The sequence below is a fragment of the Trachinotus anak genome, unplaced genomic scaffold (assembly GCF_046630095.1).
Source record: "Trachinotus anak isolate AG129_WGS33_773 ecotype Australia unplaced genomic scaffold, CSIRO_AGI_Tana_v1 ptg000032l, whole genome shotgun sequence".
Lineage (NCBI taxonomy): Eukaryota > Metazoa > Chordata > Actinopteri > Carangiformes > Carangidae > Trachinotus > Trachinotus anak.
Window position 1 is genome coordinate 10,752,479 of NW_027273883.1, and position 17,478 is coordinate 10,769,956.

General features: G+C 45.6%; 2 protein-coding genes and 1 long non-coding RNA gene across 3 annotated transcripts; 2 read left to right on the forward strand and 1 right to left on the reverse strand.

Moving 5' to 3' along the window:
- Positions 1-158: 158 nt before the first annotated feature.
- Positions 159-726, reverse strand: LOC139613740 (uncharacterized). The gene is made up of 3 exons (XR_011686817.1): positions 587-726; positions 380-450; positions 159-271 (listed from the first exon to the last, which is right to left on the reverse strand). It is a non-coding gene; the product is annotated as an uncharacterized lncRNA (long non-coding RNA).
- On the forward strand, positions 639-8,244 carry LOC139613735 (F-box/WD repeat-containing protein 7). The gene is made up of 13 exons (XM_071470578.1): positions 639-920; positions 2,902-3,020; positions 3,476-3,717; positions 4,055-4,178; positions 4,451-4,572; positions 5,111-5,197; positions 5,376-5,465; positions 5,829-5,917; positions 6,591-6,813; positions 6,991-7,113; positions 7,269-7,434; positions 7,638-7,726; positions 7,888-8,244. Exons 1-13 carry the CDS (start codon positions 831-833, stop codon positions 7,983-7,985), a joined length of 1,662 nt encoding a protein of 553 aa, XP_071326679.1. The 5' UTR covers positions 639-830; the 3' UTR covers positions 7,986-8,244.
- Positions 8,245-8,717: 473 nt separating this feature from the next.
- pianp (PILR alpha associated neural protein) lies at positions 8,718-16,328 on the forward strand. Its single transcript, XM_071470582.1, has 6 exons — positions 8,718-8,852; positions 9,379-9,435; positions 9,636-10,045; positions 10,451-10,529; positions 13,879-14,025; positions 14,763-16,328. The coding sequence occupies exons 2-6, from the start codon at positions 9,425-9,427 to the stop codon at positions 14,782-14,784; spliced, it is 669 nt and encodes a 222-aa protein (XP_071326683.1). The 5' UTR covers positions 8,718-8,852; positions 9,379-9,424; the 3' UTR covers positions 14,785-16,328.
- Positions 16,329-17,478: the final 1,150 nt, after the last annotated feature.

The window sequence follows — 17,478 nt, forward strand, 5'->3', positions numbered from 1 at the left end:
ACTTCCTCTAACTGAGGGACAGACACAGATCATATTTAAATGCAGGCCTATGAAATGTTACATGCCCTCCGCCGGCTGCTTGGTTGCTGTCCTTACAACAGTGGCGAAAACGTGAATTTGCACGTATATGATTGCGTGTTTGTGTTTACCTTAAAGCTTCAAGTTGTGAGGAGGAGGAGAAGGCCAGTAATGATGCCTTCACTTGCTGTCGGTATAACTGAGCGCAGTTGGTGTCGGGGTCAGGGGTTGGAAACTTCTTATTAATTGTACCCTAAAATGTGAAAACACAAAGTGTAATGGAAATATAGAGTCGTTAGTTATTATGAGTATGATTATGATTATTATTTAATCTCATCACCACTTGGAACCTCAAAATTACCAGCCGAAACAACAGCATTTGAAGGCAGCACGGCTTCACTAGTTCTGTCCTCCAGTGGTCACTTTTGGGCTCTGTGAAAAAACCCAATCAAACATTTAACCCTCCAAAAACACTATCATGCCCTTGTAAACAGATGGTTGGTAAAAGGTGCATTTGCGCCACAATGTGTACGGTTATAATTATTTTTAATCATTTTCGAGGCAATACCTTGACTCTTCACGTGGTGACGCTGTAAGGATACGACATGTCTAAAGTATCGTCAACATCCGGCGACACGTCTTCCCAGCGCACCGCCGAGCTGTGAGAAACATCTTTATTCTTTGAAACCTCTCCAGACCTGTCATTAAAGAGGCGATGCCGTATGTTTGACTCTCTCCGACCATTTGAGAGTCATTCAGGCAGTTTGAAGCGAAATTAAGCCGCGGAGCTTTAAGCGAGCCCAGTGTTGCAAATGGGGGAGGTGAGGAAGCTGCAGAAGAAGTTGAGGCAGATTGAGAATCTGGAAATAAAAATCAGTCTTACCCCTGAGGAGAGATTCAAGGTACAGAAACACTTCATCTGCCTTTTTTTTCCCCGTGTGATCTGTGTGAATTTGGCGAATCCTGAATAGATTTCCCTCAGGTGTAACAACAGGTTATGAATGACTGCACCTCAGACTTCACTACAGCATAGTAGTCTAAGTAATAATAAAAAAGATTAGATATCCATCTTCGGCATGTTTGTATAGTTTCATATTCACACACCAAGCATTTCAGAAAGTATTACATATTGGTTTACACATGGTTAAATAAAGATGATGTTTTAATGATACTAACATAAGCTATAAAACACAGCTTCTTAAAACTTGCTATAACAGTGTTGATAGAATGAATAAGAAAACAATTAACCAGACTTAATAATAATAACGATTGAGTGAATGACTTGAAAGTTTTGCCCCAGGAATTCAGATGCTCAGAAGCTCATACTTTCCAAAAAAGTGCATAAGCATCATCAAAAACTTCAGGAAACCCTCAGTTTGTTAAAGGGCAGCATATGAATGTTTTAGGTTGTGGCCATGCCCTACTTCTTTACTCAGCTAACCTTACATCCCTGATTGGAAACACAAAAATAAATGCACAGTGTCCCACACTTTTACAACTGAAGATCACTTGGCGGTGGTGATGAGGGTTGCTGGTGTTGTGCTTAGAGTTACTGGGAATGTTAAGTTGCTTTGTCTGAAATTACAGTATCTCATGTAGTAGCCCACATCTAACCAGAAAATGGTTTAAAACATAACAATTTCACCATAAAGTCACGAATGCACTTTAATATCCCTTTATTAAAGTAAAATAGGATTTCACATGTTAGGAGAAATTTCACGGATTTAGACTTTAGATATTTGTACTTCCATAAAGTTGGGAGACTCACAAATTGTGGGGGAACATACTATATATATATATATATATATATATATATATATATATATATATATATATACATTCACCATCAAGTTATGTTCGTTAGTACAGTTTTGTGGTACTTATACTTAATTTGAGTATTTCCATCATGATACTTTTTTAGAGGGAACCACTGCACTTTTTTTCTGCGCTCATTTTTACTACATTTACTTGATAGCTATAGTTAGATAGTGTCATAGTGTAAGATTTTAAATACAAAACATGATGACTTCATAAATATTGTTGCTTTAATATGAAATGAAGGTGCGTTAATTTGGATTAAATGAAATAACTGAGCCAGCAGTATAGGAAGTAGCTATAATTAGCTCAGCCCAAATTAAAATGGTGTTGACACGGTTATGCATCAATAATGATAATTCAAGAATATAATAAGACATGGGCAGGGGTTAACAGAGTAGTTTTACTTATCATAGTATTACTTTAAAACACATTTCCTTACAATACTTCTACAAAATACTTTTGTACTTTTACTCCAGAGCTTAAACTATCAAAGGAGTATTTTCCATTTGAGGTATTGCTACTTTAACTTAAGTAAAATATCTAAATACTATCACCTCCACCTTAAAAAACAAAGCCACTGATACCCCAACTTTTTGCGTTCAGTATGAATAAATCCCCTTAAACAATGTTACTCTTTGTTTAGACACTCCTTACCTAGTAAATGTCCACATCTTGTCAAATTCCACAACCCAGGTTTCACTCTCTAAACCCAAGCTGAGTTAAACCTGATAACACAAGCACACAAGTTGTTTTCTCAGACTTCAGAAAGCTCTGCCAGAAAGAGACATTACATATACAGTGGTTGTGGACAAGTAAAGTGAGTAAAAAACAATTGATTAATTGGTGGAATGTTCCTTTAACACAGGAAACAACCACTTGATATGGAGTTGATATGCTTAATTCACTCGTTCATGCATATTTCATAACTCAGTCAGGAGTACGGCGTATGTTGCCAGTTGCAGCCTAATAAATCAAGACAGACTGAGCATGTTGGTTGTGCATATAAACAACTTGTGGATTTAGTAGCTTGGTTTACAACCAATCTCGTGCCTTCTTCCCTCTCAGATCTCCAGGAAGGCGGAGCTGCGTTCCAGATTGGCTGAGCTTCAGCTGCAGCTTTCTGGCCCGCAGCAAACTCTGGGGATTGTGGGAGACGGAAAAAAGGAGAAGATGAAAAGACAAGTGTAAGGAAGTATGGGAGAGGTACCAGCAAAGGGGGGGCAGATGGAGGGAAACATAATTCTTCAAAAGCAACAACATTCACTTTGAAGCCTTTGATCTTTTTGTATGTCTATCCAAACACACTGGGGGTCAAATTCTGTCACGCTTTAAGAAAATGGGAACTTTCTACTGTTCATAATCTGTCATGTAAACTTCACTCAGGGATGTCATCCTCCCTGTTAAAGCTCCTGAAGACATTTGAGCACATTACTGAAATCAGCAAGTGAGGAGATCAACATCAAACTGAATGAAACACTTATTCTTTCTAACACGCAGACCAGGAGCTCATTAAGAAGTACTGTTTTTGTTTGTATGGGACTTGGAGATCCTCTACAGGTACGCTCGCTGTCACAGTGGATGCTGTGTGCAGTTTGCATCTTGATTATTCATTCAGCTCTTGCTTTCTCCATTGGCACAGGGAGGATGCTCCTGGGGCCCCTCCATCACAAACGCCTCCAGCCTCCAAGATCCTTAAGGGAGAAGAGGAGTCCAAAGCTCAAGCAACGCCAGCGCTGGCTGCCAGGCAGAGGGGGACAGGAGGGGAGGCAGAGATGGGCAGACAGCAGGGAAGGACAGAGCCAGCCAAGGTGTCAGATCACAGCCGAGACGAGTCAGGCGGCTGTTCAGACTTTGACAAGGAGCAGCAACTGCGACAGGAAGGTGCGATGATTAAGAAAAGTGGCCAAAGAGGTTGTTATTACAGCTAATCATGGGCTGGTAAAAGCACAATGCAATGCCTTAATTTGCTAACAACATTGAAAATCAGATTATACATGTTTGCCCTGAGGAATCCTAACAAGCCCATGGGGAGTCCTAACAAAACCAACAGGCTGCATTTGCTTCCCTGAAGACAGGGCCCACGTTTTGCATCCTTGGAGCTAAATTAGCCCCACACATCGCAGCGGCAGACTAATCCATATTGAAGAACTGTGTAGATTAACAAGCCAGGGTGCTGATGAGTCAACATTGCTAATTGCACAAATCATTTCTTTCACAGAAGCTGAATTTTCATCCCTCAAAGCGTCTTGGGAGAAGCAAAAGTTTCGCTTGAGGCTGTTAGAGGGTCACAATGACATAGTCACCTGTGTGGTTGCCATTGACAACCTGGTGGTTTCTGGAAGGTAAAGCAGCAAAGCTCTGATTTGCATAATGGATGTATAAAGTGAACATTTCACCTAATTTATCACTTAATATGCTTCCGCTCTTTCCCTCGCTGTCTGACATGTATTTGTTTTTCTTCACCCGCCCCGAACGCTCAGCTCAATTCTCTCGCGGTTCACGTCAAACGCCTTTTAACTTTGCGTGTTTCAGCCGCCTTCTTTCACTTGTTCTGACCCCTCTTCCATCTTCCCGAATCCTCTCTTTCTCACTCTGTCCAACTTCATCCTCCCAGCCGAGATACGACGGTGAAGGTGTGGCACGTTCCCACGGCAACAGAGCACAAGAACCTGGGGGGTCACACTGGTGGGGTTACCTGTCTGTCTGCACCTCCCCCTGAGTATTGCAAGAGACTGGGTGAGGACACACACACACACACACACACACTGCAGCCACAGCTGAGTGCAGCTGAGTAATGCCTGTGTCCTGCGGTCTGGTAATTATAGGAGCAGTTCATCAGATCAACCCCAGCGAGAGATAACCTCACTAGACACTTTAGAGAGTTCACTGTCTGTCTGAAGCAGGCAGCCTTCCATCACTTGAACTCTGACAGCCTCTCTGGCTCTCCTCCTACACCCTCCACACCTGATTCCCAACTTAAAATACCAAGTCTAGAAGGGCCGTGCAGAAATGATGCACCTCAGTCGAACTATAGCCACACTGTGCTCACTGACTAATTATTCGCTCCTTTTTTTAAAAATCCTGTCTGTTCTCTCTTTGTGTCTTTCTTGCAAGCTGCTTCTTTTTTGTGCATTATCACCTATTTACCGCTCCCTCTCAGCTTCATCTTTTTTGTCCTCACCTCTCTCTCTCTCTTTTTGATCCCTGCTCCTTCCCCCACCTCCTCCTCCTCTGTCCACTCCGGCTCTTTTGTCTGTGTTTTCCCCCTCGTCAGCCTGGTCCCTGTCGTTGTCCAACAAGGAGAGGTTTATTTTGAGTGGCTCGGCGGACTGCTATGTGAAGATCTGGGCCCTGAGCATTGGTATGCTTAACCACACAAACGTGCTCGCACAGATATATAAACATATATGTTAAGGTAGATGGCGCCTGAGGGCCCTATTTGAGAAAGGTGTGTGCGAGTGAATCGTAATCAATGTGTGCCTGGTTGACGGGTGGTCTGTGTCTTGTCAATTAAATTAGTGTTTTCCCGTTACCTTCAGGGCAATGTGTTAAGTCTATCTACACCTTCAATGCTGTGACTGCTCTCTGCTTTGTGCCAGAGGAAGACGGCTACATCATCACTGGATCAGGTGTGTTTTTGTGTGAGCAGTAGGAGCATGTGGAAAAACTAAGATGGAGTATCACATTGCACTTGTATCTATTTCTGTACATGTATGTGCTTTAGAGCAGACATGTAGCTGCAAACTTGTATGAATGCATTATTTTATACCAGTGCGTGTGTGTGTATCCTACTAATAATGCAGGCAGAGTCTGCCACAGTGGCATCATCTGCCAGTGAGTTAGTGAGTGTAGCAGAGGGCTATCAGGGTGAATCGGAGAGACGGAGGCAAACAGTTTAGGCAGTCAGGCTCAGGTGGGTCGACCGTGACCAACAATAATGACTGCCAGCCGCCTGTCAGCACATGTTAACCTCACACTCCGTCATCCCGCAGATGGAGGGAAAGTTCAAGCCTGGAGCTGGCACACTTTCGAAAACTGCCAGTCAATCAATGCTCACCAGGAAGCAGTCACCTCCATCCAGGTGGGTGGGTCACTCACCTGCTGGCCATTACACTCTGTCCACCCTGAGGATGCTCAAGCTGTTTTCATGTCCAGCCTATTTTTAAGAACGCATTGGCTGACACAAAAATGGGCTAATGTTTCTCGCTCTGTAAAAGCTGTCCAAAGTCGCTTTAGAAGTCCTGATTACTAATTTGTGAAAAAGCCTCCTCTCAGGAAATCAAACGGCTATATTTCTACACTCCTTTCCTCACACAAGCTTTCCTTGTTTATTGCTTTCAAATGGAAATCAAAGATATTTGTTGGGAGGTAAGCTCGGCCAAATTTAGAGAGCATACTGTACATATTTTGAGCGAAAAGGCTTTTTATGAATATTGAAATCCACAGCTGCATATGCACATTTTTTTTTCAATTTGCAGTCATCAAAATATGCCTGAAGCATTAAAGCGTAGCACATCATTGTCATCCTCTTTGTTGTTTGTCATGCAAAGCACACAATCCATTTATAACCGACAGCGGCACAGAAACGTACATTTTGAAAGTGTTAGTACACTTAGTTTCCATTCACACAAACATACATGTTCTCTCTCTCCTTTCCTCTCTCTCTCTCTCTCACACACACACACAAAAAACACACACACTCTGGGTAAAGACTCACATCACCATGACAACCGTGTCTCTGGTGCCCTCCACAGTCTCAGGGTCCGCTGGTGTTCAGCGGCTCGGCCGAGGGAGGGGTGTCTGTGTGGGAGAATCGGTGTTCGAGTCAAGACCCCCTGAGGCTACTGCACCACTGGAGCAGCCAGGTGACGGGTTGCAGTGGGGGGACAGGTGGGCGTCTGACCCTCAGCCCGCGGGGAGACAGAGTGTTCCTGGCTTACGGTCAAGCCTGGCTCAAGATCCTGCACTGGAGGACCGGTGAGCTCTGGAATGGGATGGGTAAAGTGTATTTGTGTGTGTGTGTGTGTGTGTATTTGTGTGTGTGTGTGTGTGTGTGTGTGTGTGTTTGATAGGGAGAAAAAAAAGGGAAAAGGGAAAGTAAATGTGTGAACATTTGCATAATCCTACCACCTAACATCTGTCCAATTATCACAGGAACGACATCCAGACTGACCAATCACAGTAGCATCACTGGGGTAACAGATTGTGTCCACCAGACAGGAGGCCTCCTAATTGGCTCCTGCTATGATCTGGCGAATGGAGACAGCACGCTAAATTGTGAGTCACAGAGTAAACCATGTGCAACCAGAAGTTACTCACTCCACTCTGAGAGCGTGACAGCGCGATAAAGACTTAAGACGAAATCGAAACCACTTTGTTTTCCTCTGTTGACCTCCATTGCCTTCATCTCCCGCTCCCTCTCCTGCCTCCAGTATTCTCTCTGCCTCAGTGTCGGTACCTGGCCTCTCTGACCTGGCCTGAAGCTCCCAGAATCCTCTGCTTTGCAGCTTGGACCACGGGGAGCGGAGACCACCGGTGGGTTACCGGAGGTCACAGTCTCATTGTATGGGAGCAGCTCCCCAGCTCCGGAAAGCAGAGGTGGGCGCAACACCTGTCAGCACAACTCACTAAAAGAGACTTTAGTCTAAACTGCTCAATTATATCCCAGATTTAAATATTCCTAATTTCTTCTGAGCTCAATGGCATTACTACTCCTGGAGGTTTACCGAGATTTACCTGAGTGTGACACACACTTCTATTGATAACAGGTGTTTAATTAATTGTGGGTGTAAATGTTACAGGGGTGACGTCACCGTGAAGAGAGACAGCCGATTGGACGCCTGCTTTCTGGAATCAGAGGAGGACACAGAAGATGACGAGGAGACCGATGGTACAGACGCGCACAATTTCACACACGTTCATGTCTTCATTTATTGACTCACACGCTCAGTGACTAACCGTGGAATTGCAGATTACACTGACGTGTTAATTTAACACGATGCATGTTGGGACGAATCCCTCTGACCTCCTTTTGAAATTTATATTGCAAAGATGATGATGATGATGACAACGATGAAGGAGGAGACAGCCCGTCTGACGGTACAGAGGACGGAGGGTCCGGCTCGTGGCTGCGCTGCGTTCTCCAGTGAGTGCTGGTTTCTCACGCTGAGGACACCACGGCCTGCAGCCATGAAGAGGAAATGAGAGGGAGGGAGTGTAGTGACAGCGAAGGAGGGTGGAGGGGAGGGAAGTGTGACAGACTGAGTGTCGGTGTCGGAGGGGGAGCATATGGATGGAGAAAGTGTGTGTGTGTGTGTGTGGGTATGTGTGAGTGATAGGCAGATTGTTTTCTATGTAAATATTATTTCCACACAATAAAGCTGTCACACTGTGACTCTCACCTCCAAATTTGCATCTCTTGTTGTCTTTTTTTTTCTTTTTCAATCTGACCCTGCCTCCTCTTGAAACACCAGTTCAGCGCCCCGCTCTGCTGCTGCAACCTGTGTAAATGAATGTAAATTAAATTTTATTCCATCTTTATTCCCCTCGTTCCTTCCTTCCGCCTCCTCCTCCTCCTTGCTGTCTGTTTTTCTGTCTCTTTCTCTCTGGGGTGCCCTTGCTGTTTTTGTAAACATAATTGAAGAGTTTTGTTTTTTCCTTGCTTTTGTTTTTTTTTTGTTTTTGTTTTTTTTTTTTTAACCTCCCGCCTCCAAAATGAGCTTATTAATGTTGTCCTCAGTATCATTTCTGTTTGCCTCGTCAAATTCATTTCTTTTCCTCTGCGTCCATTTAATTGAACCCATTTTGAAAAAAACACACACATAATTAGCATTTAAATCTCTTTCCTACAGTCTCTTGCCCTCCCCACATCGCTCTCTCTCCCCTCTCTTACTCTAGCAGACTCGACATGTCTCAGTCGCTAAGGCAACCGATGCTTTTTTTTTTTCTCACTTGCTCTCTGTATCTCCCCCTTTCTCTCTGTCTCCTTCTCTCATTCCCTCTCTCCACTGCCAGAGGTAGGCATGATAACTGATATGTGTCGGAGTGCGTGTGTGTCTGTGTCCGTCTCCCGATCTCGCTTTTGTGTCTCTAAGTGACATTTCTGTGGCATTTAGGCAGCAGTTGAAGATAGGAAGTTACCTCTCTCTGCTCAAAGTGCCATATAGAGTATTGGCTCCGTGCATGACGCTGCTAATGATGATTAATGTGCTGCGCTCAGGTGTGTGCACTGTAAGTGTGTGTGTGAGAGAGCAGAACAGACAATGAGTGTGCACTTCTGGGTGTTTTTGCATGCAGATGTGGATTGTATAAACATGTGGTGCATAATTGTGCGTTAAATTCAAAAGCCCATGGGAGTCTGTGTAGGTTTTTTTTTTTTTTTGGAAAATGTGACTGAGTTGGCTTTCTGCCAATACTATAGCAGGTTTCTATGTTTACATGCTTTTTTATCTGAGAACATAAAAGAAGGGAAAAAAAAACAGGACCCTCCCCCTTTTTCTCGCTCTCTCTATCCCTCTCTTGCTCCTCTGTCTTATCTTACAGAGAGAGATGATCGGAGGAGCGGAGTCTCAGTGAACAGAGCGAAGCGATGGAGAGATGGTAAGATGGATAGTTTCTGAGGTGAAGGAGGGATGTATGGGGTGCAGATGCATGAAATGTCATTCTGACTGATGGCTGGCACAGGGATAAATGTCCGAGCTGTTGAGGTCGTGCGGGGCGCCTGCGGACAGTAAATCTTCTCAGATAACTTCTCTGTCACTCCACCACCTCTCATTCTTTCTCCTCCACCTCTCCTCCAGCTCCATCTCTCCTGTCACACGACCGACTGCCCTTGTCTCCCTCCTCCTGGTTGCTCTGGTGACACAGCCCTCCACCTGTAACCGTGACGACACCGAGGGCGAGGAGCAGGTGGACGCCCTGTCGGTCCAGCTGTCTGTCACAGCCCAGGTCACACCCACCCCTCTGTGGGCGGTGGTCTGGGGTCCCACGCAGCCTCTGGAGGATGAGACCTACCACTTCCTCTCCAGCCAGGAAACTGACCCCCTGCACAAGCATGGGAACCAGCAGGAGGCCAGCACTGCCACGTCCGAGGACTGGCCTTATCCTGATGCAAGCATGCAGCCCCGAGAGGAGACGCCGCTGGAGTCCAGGGAGCAGGAGGGAGTGGAGGATGGAGGGACGGAGGCGGAGGAGACAGAGCCCGAGGAAGGTGGGCATCAGGAGATGCACATGAAGGATTTCTAAATAAAGGTGGCCATGAGCTGCAGTTCATGTGAACACACACACATGCCAGGAGTCCTCCAGGGAATTAGCTGTCACCGGGGTGAAGGCTGACACCCTGCTGTGTGCAGCCGGCTGAGTCTGTGGCGGGGAATGCCTAATAAAGTTCTCATCACTCACAGGGAGGAATTGGCCGTCAAACTCCGAGATACAGAGAAGACGTCATCGGATTGGTGTTATAGTTGGAGGCCAGAGTCTTGCACATTCAATTTCATGTTTCAGCTGGCTGCATTGATTTCCTCTTTTGTCTGGATACAATTATAAATAGTCACACTCTGAGATTAGTAACAGCATGAGTGTGTGTGTGTGTGTGTGTGTATGTGTGTGTTTACAGTGGACCCTCAGTTCTACGTCACCGTGACCATCTCCTCGCTGCTCATCTTGATGGCAGTCGTCATCATAGCCAAACTCTGGTAGGAACCAAATCTCTCCTCCAAACTCTTTTGTGTGTTTGTGTGTATGGCCACAAAAACATAAAGTGGGCATTACTGAGTAAGAGTGAATGATCAGCAAACTTTCCCTGTATGAGCTGGAAACTTGTCCCACAGCAGCAGGACAATGTTAATTCTTCTGATTAAAATACCTCAGGGTTTTGGTATGGTAAAAGTTATGGACAGAACAATTTCTAAATTTGAAAATGCACACACTGCAAGGTGCAGATCAGCGTGAGCTTCAGTAAGAGACGCTTGCCTTAATACGACGGCATTTTGTGTTTCTAAACTGGCACTTTAAGACTTACGGGGTTGCATTAGGTGCTTGATCTGAGAACATTTTGTATACCTCATGAATTGCATTAGTTCCATTGCTTTTATAATAATGGAAATTTTAATTAAAGAAGCAGGGGATGTGTTGAGGTCATCTGTAGAGGAACTTAGTGGAGGGGTTCCCAACTTGGGGAGCACAAGGTAAACCTGAGGAATCATGAGGTGATTAGTGATTGGAAAGCAATATATATATATATATTTCTGCTACACAAAATTATGTTTTATTTAGTTTTTATCTTGGCTTGACTAAATGAGAAGGATGAATCATCCTTTGGTTGGCCTGCTTATTATTCGTAGGCATATGAAAACAGTGAAGATGGTTTGCACACAGACACAGATTAGTTTTAACTGGTCAAAAACCACTGACACAGAGATTAATCAGGGCTGTCCATTAGTGTTGAGAGTTTGGAGCGCAACTCAGAATTTGCTATTTTGTACTGAAAAGTGGAGACTTGCCTCTTTTTACCCAGTGATGGGTCAAGATGAAAATGTATAGTTGCAGATGTGTTTGCATGTTGGTCTGTGTGTCTGTCTGTGTCATTACCTGTTATTCATGGTTACGCAAGGGGTCCACAGTACACCCCCACGCCCCCACAGCGAGAGCTGAGTAATTGCTTACTAATGACTTTATTAACAACACTTGTGTTCCTGAAAGTCACAGTTGGCACAGATGTGTCATTTAGTGCCATTAGAGTTGCAATGATTAAACATTCACTTCAACCATTAGGATGGGAGGGGAAGCAAAAACAGATCTGTTGACTCAAAGGCTTGAGCATTAACATGGCTTCACTGGTGTCAATGTGCTTTAACAGCCCACCGGCCATTAAACCTCTCAGAGCATGTAAACAGAGGCGGGGTGGGACGGGGGGGTTCTGTATATGTTACTTTTTCAGGTCTGGTAGGAAGTGCCTGCCGCACACATGGCCATTAGCAGGAAATGGGGAGTCATCTCTGTGATGTAGTGGAGCACTTCCACGCTTTGCTGATCAAACCAATAACACCTAGTTTATCTGACCACTGGGACTCCTCTCCTCCCGTATCTCACACTCGGCTTCCTCGTCCTTTTTTTTTTGGTCAATCTCCTTGTCTTTCTCACCCATTTATACTTTTACTCCCCTCCTCCCTACTGTAATTCTCTTATCTGCTCATCTTACCCACATCTCTATTGTATCATAATTTTTCATTTCATTGCCCGAATCTGTATAATTTGTTCTACTTCATATCCTTCTTTCATTCTCTCTCTTCATCTTAATTTTGCTCCCACACTCCTACATTATCCTCCCTCACTCTCTCTCTCTCTCTAAAACTCCCTCCTCCCACTTGGGCCTCCATCCCCTTTGCCTCACAGGGATTTTTTCTTTCTTTTCTTTCTCTGAATGCCCGTGTTCCCTCTCTTCCTCCAGGTTCTTCACTTACTTCCAGTTATCATTATTGCTTTGCTCTAATGCAGCCTGTCTTTGCACAGCCTGTACTCCTCTTATCTCCGTCACCAGTCTCCTATCTCCCCCAGCACCGCCAGTCCGGCTGCAGATCCACAGATAATCCTCCAGCTTGCCGTGAGCTGATACACGATAAGCCCCGCTTTCTCTCTGTTCCTGAGACTGGCCTTCGCTGTTGTTTTCGATAACTTACTTCACCGCCCCCCCTCCCCCCAGCCGTGGAGGAAAAAACCCACGCTGCTGGTGGATCCAAAGTGGCCTTTTAAAAGTGAGAATTGCAGGGATTCAGACTGGAGACATGGCAGCGGCCCCTCTCTATAGACTGGCTCATGCCTCAGTGTCATAAATGTGTAAATAACGCCATGTGTTAGATGGAGAAGGCGCCGCGGAATGAACTGGGGAGGGGGGGGGGGGGGTACAGATGGACTGAAATTATAGCCTATAGTGGAAATTGGCCACCGTCCAGTTCATTATGAGTATAGGAGAGCGGCATATGTGCTCAGTGATTTTCCCAGCCCTAAAATTGTCACTGTGGCTAATGTTGTCAAGCGTGACTGTGTTTGCGTGTGCAAGTGTGTGTGTGTGCGAGTGTGTGCAAGTGTGTGTGTGCAAGTGTGTGTGTGCATATGGCGAGAGGACGTCAGAAGCCAGAGGAGGACAGGTGTTACTGAGGGAAGATGAGGGTGCAGGGTGGCTTTTATGGCAGTGAGGACAGCTTTGTTGCGCGTCTCAAGTGTTCTTAAGAGCCCGAAACTGTGACTCCCGACCGCGTCCTCCCCATAACTCACCCTCCTCAACTGAAGTCATGTCACGCCACCTCAGTGATGCGTCACCCCCTCTGTCCATTTCTTCGCCTTGTTGCATCCTCTGCACCTCACCCCTTCTGACCCCACCCCACAGGGGCTGTCTCCCTCCCCATTTCTCGCTCTGCCTCTCTCTCCCCCCTGACAGCGTTTTAATGAGTCCGATGAGCGCACTAATTCTCTCTCACACTGGCAGTGTAATGTGTTCGCTGATGCTAAATGGCTCTGCTGTTCTTGATGTTTCTCTGTCGCCCCCCCCCCTCCCTCCCTCCCTCTCTCTCTGTCTTTTGTCTTTTCTTCTTTTGTTTTTTTTTTCCCATATCTGTTTCTCTGTATGTCTCCCTTCATTTCTACCCCTCCCTCTATCATTTCCTACTACCTGTCTCTCCCTCTCTAACCTTCTTTTACTGTAATCTGTCTCACTCAAAACTTTCTTTTTATGTCCTCTGATCTCAATTTCTATTCCCGTCCCTCTTCTTCTTTGCCTTTTTTCCCCCTTAATTCCCACCCATTTCTTCTCTCCTCCCTTTCTTTTTCCTGTTGTCTGTCTCCTCCTCCACCAATCCCCCCTTTCTCCACTCTCCATCCCTCTCTCTATCCCCTACATTTTTTTTTCTTTTATATAATTTCTTTCTTCCTCTCTTTTCCCAATTTCTTGCCTCCTTCCATCCCCTCTCCTCCTCCCCCTCCTCTGGCTCTCTCTCTCTCTCTCTCTCTCTCTCTCTATCTTCCTCCATCTATCCGTCTGACTCCCAGTTACGATCGCAGCTGTTCCCAGCACCCGCCCCCGCTCTCCCGTGGCGTGGCACCCCCCCTCTCCCTCGCACTCCCCCGGTCCCTCGCTTCGGAGGACAGCCGGCAGACGTTGCACAGCACCTCCTCCTCCTTCACCGACAGGGAGAGGTAATGAGTCGCCTCACCAGCTCTGCACAGTCTGAGTGTGTGTGTGTTTAAGTCTATGAGTCCGATGTGCATGTGTGAGTCGCTGTGCACCTCTGGATTCAAGTTTCCTTCTCTCTCTCTCTGTGTGTGTGTGTGTGTGTGTGTTGCAGCCTTATCACCCCTTTTGCGTGCATTGTAAGGGTGTACATGGGGTGTAACTGGACAGCAGTGCTATTCTCTGTGGAGTGTTGCTTCTGCCTAAAGATGTATCAGTGTTTTAAACTCTCTCTTTAGATGAGTCATCTTGGGCCTCTGAAAAGGCGCCCAGCCCCCGTCCGTGAAATGATGCTTTTATTCGAGGGTATTTAAAGTTAATCTCAATCAGGATAATTATAGAGCTGTACTCCAGTGCTCCTTCACCCCCCCCCCCCCACCCCCCCCACCCCCCCCACCCCTCCACTCCTCCTCCTCCTCCTCCTCCTCCCCCCCCCATTAGCTTTTCCTCCACCTTCCTCCTCTTCCTCCTTCTCTTCCATCTCTTCCCCCTGCCACCCGCTCAGTCCCCTGTGATGCAGCTTTCCGTTTGCTTGTGCACCACTTTTCCAGCTTCAGGCCTCTCTGCTCCACTTCTCCTCCCTTCTTCTTGTCTTTCCTCCCATCACCAGGGCTCCCAAGCTTCCCATAACCCCCCCCCCCTCCCCTTTTCTCTTCTTTCTTACTTTCTCACTCTTCTGTGTCTGTGTCTCTTGCTGTGTCAGGATCCCAGTTGTGAACCTCTGAGGTGACTGTTTTTCCATATGGTAAACATTTCTACGGGGCCTGAGGAGGAACAACATGACCAGAGGATGTGCCTGCAGTGCTGTTTTATCTTCTCTGAAACTGTGAAATGAATTCAGGGATCCCAGGTATCCAGCCATCATAAAACTCCTTGGCTTCCCTGAGGTCTAAAAATCCCCAACTCATCTCCCCGATGCTCCCTTCTTCCTTCCTTCCTTCCTTCCTCTTCTTCCTTCCTTCCTCTGTGCCGGGTGTAAATTTCTTTAATGTGTCTCTGCGTCACTGTAACCAGCTCCCTGTTTTCTTTCCTCTGTATGGCCCTGAGCTCTGCAAAGCTACCCAAACACGCTGCGCTTCGACCTGCCATGACTAATTCACAACAGCCATGCAACATCCTATTAGCCCTACCTGTGCTTCCACAACTGTTTCCAGTGATTCAGCGGCACATCTGCAGCTGTTCAGTATTAATTCTAATCCAGCAGACCGTTCTTTCACGAGATGACACTCAAATTCAGCTCAGTTTAGAAGGCTTGTGTGTGGCTTGTAAATGGTTAAAAAAAAGCCATTCTCAGCATCTCCAAACACCGAATGGGGTATTTCACAAAGCTGTTTGGCACGGCTGTAGCCAACAGGCAATGTGTTTAACATGTCACGCTCCAAAAACTGCTGTTTATTCCCCGCTTTGGGCGCCTGGAATGCAAATAGTGTGGCTTTTTCCTCTGCAGTGTGTAGAAGAGTCTGTTTTGTTTCCGTTTTTCCTCATGATTTGTTCTCTTAATTATCTGGCTGAGGTTCACCTCTTTGTCGAGCCCTTGCGAAGCACCCTTTGTTCCTGCTGGACTGTGTAGAGGTGTTTTAAGCATCGAGTACTTCCACCGGTGGAGATAAAATATTCAGAATGGGAATGGATAGAAGAGGCATTCCTGTTGAAAATCAATGATTCCCAAAGGTTTTTTCGATGATGCACAACAAAGACAGATTTATGTCTTCATGGAAATGAGAACTGTACAAAGTGATCAAAAGGACTGATGTTACAACCACAAGGAATTTTTTTTTTTTTTCACCTGACAGCCAAGTATCACAAAATCTGGAAAACAAAACCACCATCATTTCGCTTCATATCATTTTCGAGTCCCTCCGTATCAGCTGTCTTGGGTGCACCAAAGGAAAGTAGTACATCAAGGGGCGTCATTTCTGTCTCTCCAATGAATCTGCATGTATACAGTAAGAAAACATGTGAGAGTTGCTTCACATCTATTATTTATAAATGTCTATTTTATCTATCAGTGAGAGATGTCTTATAGAACCTTTCAAAGCCAAATGTCAGTTTGTGTTTGGCAACTTTTCTAAGCAGCTTTGAGACATGAACCCACCTCCCCTCCCGTGACTTCACACACATTTCCACTACACACATAGTGCTGGTGGCATCATGCGTGGTTCGTGCAATCCTCCAGATATCCAGTCTTGTGATTTTTAGTAGCATTCCTGTAGAGATGTGGTTTTTCTGTACCATGGAAGTTCAATAAAGACTCAACACTGGCGTTTTAGCTTTGTGTCTGTCTGTTTATTTCTGCACATGTTGAATGGATTCCCTGGGGAAGCTGTGCGATCTGCGGTGCTTTATGGGGAGGATAAAGCTTACACTGTGCATTTTAATAGCTACCTTTGTATCCTAATCTTTTTCTCCATGAAGTGAACATTTAGTCCACTGCTTTGCATTGATTTTATAACCATGGGTTTGGCATTAAAGCGTCCTGCATGTGCCGATCATGTTTTTACCAGCTAGGAGCAGCTGTAAAAGGATGGAAAAAGAAGGCGGCTGCTTGCGTGTGTGAAATTTTCCCTTATCTCTTTACCTCATATGGATTCTCTCGCTTGAGAGAGATTAACCGGATGCTAAGGAAGAATTTCCTCTGTGTACAGTTTTTCAAACAGATGTCAATAAAATCAAGACAGGCACATGAGGAGAAATGCCACTCGAATGTATTGAGATTCTCCACCAGTCTGCTGCACAGCCAGTGTTTCCATCTCCTCTGGGCATTTTACTGATCAATCAGAGTAATTGATTGGCTTGGTTCCACTCGGAAGTTTTAATGACCGTCTAGTTATGAGACACGTACAGCAGACGGCGCAGCAATCTGTAAACGGCAAACACCGACGCAGAAGTTAGGTGTGGAGTCATCACTGGCACGCTCACACGTGGAATAACCACACGCAGCTCTCTCCCAATTACACACACAACAGCTACCCCTGTCCCTCACAAGCACTTTGAGAGGCGTACAGCTGTTAGGATTCACAGCTCCAGTCGGGTAAAAAACTGTGAACTAATGCAGCTCTATCACACTGACTGAAATTAACACCACTATTTATAGAGGTGGGGAAGGAGTTTGAAAGAGGGGGGGGCGACAGAGGAAGATGCAGGGTGTAAATGAAACAGGATCATAATTTCCCTGTCTATTTCCCGCTCACTATGGCTGCTGGTCAGCTAATTGCCGCCATTAATGTCATGTCGGATGAAAAGCGGAGAGTTTAGAGAAAACAGAATCAAAAGAGTGAGAAACAGGGCGGGCATGATGAAGGCAATTTTGACTGCGTGATGGAGGTACAAGGGAGGACGGCAAGCAATTTCAACAGGCAATTTTGACACTGAAATAGAAGCTCTGGGCAAAACATACTCATATGAAATATGAATGCACT

Coding starts and splice junctions, on each gene's coding strand:
- LOC139613735 (XM_071470578.1), top strand. CDS start 831: ATGGGGGAGGTGAGGAAGCTGCAGAAGAAGTTGAGGCAGATTGAGAAT. Junction 921..2,901: donor CCCCTGAGGAGAGATTCAAG/GTACAGAAACAC, acceptor CTTCCCTCTCAG/ATCTCCAGGAAGGCGGAGCT. Junction 5,466..5,828: donor CTACATCATCACTGGATCAG/GTGTGTTTTTGT, acceptor GTCATCCCGCAG/ATGGAGGGAAAGTTCAAGCC.
- pianp (XM_071470582.1), top strand. Junction 10,046..10,450: donor GGAGACAGAGCCCGAGGAAG/GTGGGCATCAGG, acceptor GTGTGTTTACAG/TGGACCCTCAGTTCTACGTC. Junction 14,026..14,762: donor TCCTTCACCGACAGGGAGAG/GTAATGAGTCGC, acceptor TTGCTGTGTCAG/GATCCCAGTTGTGAACCTCT.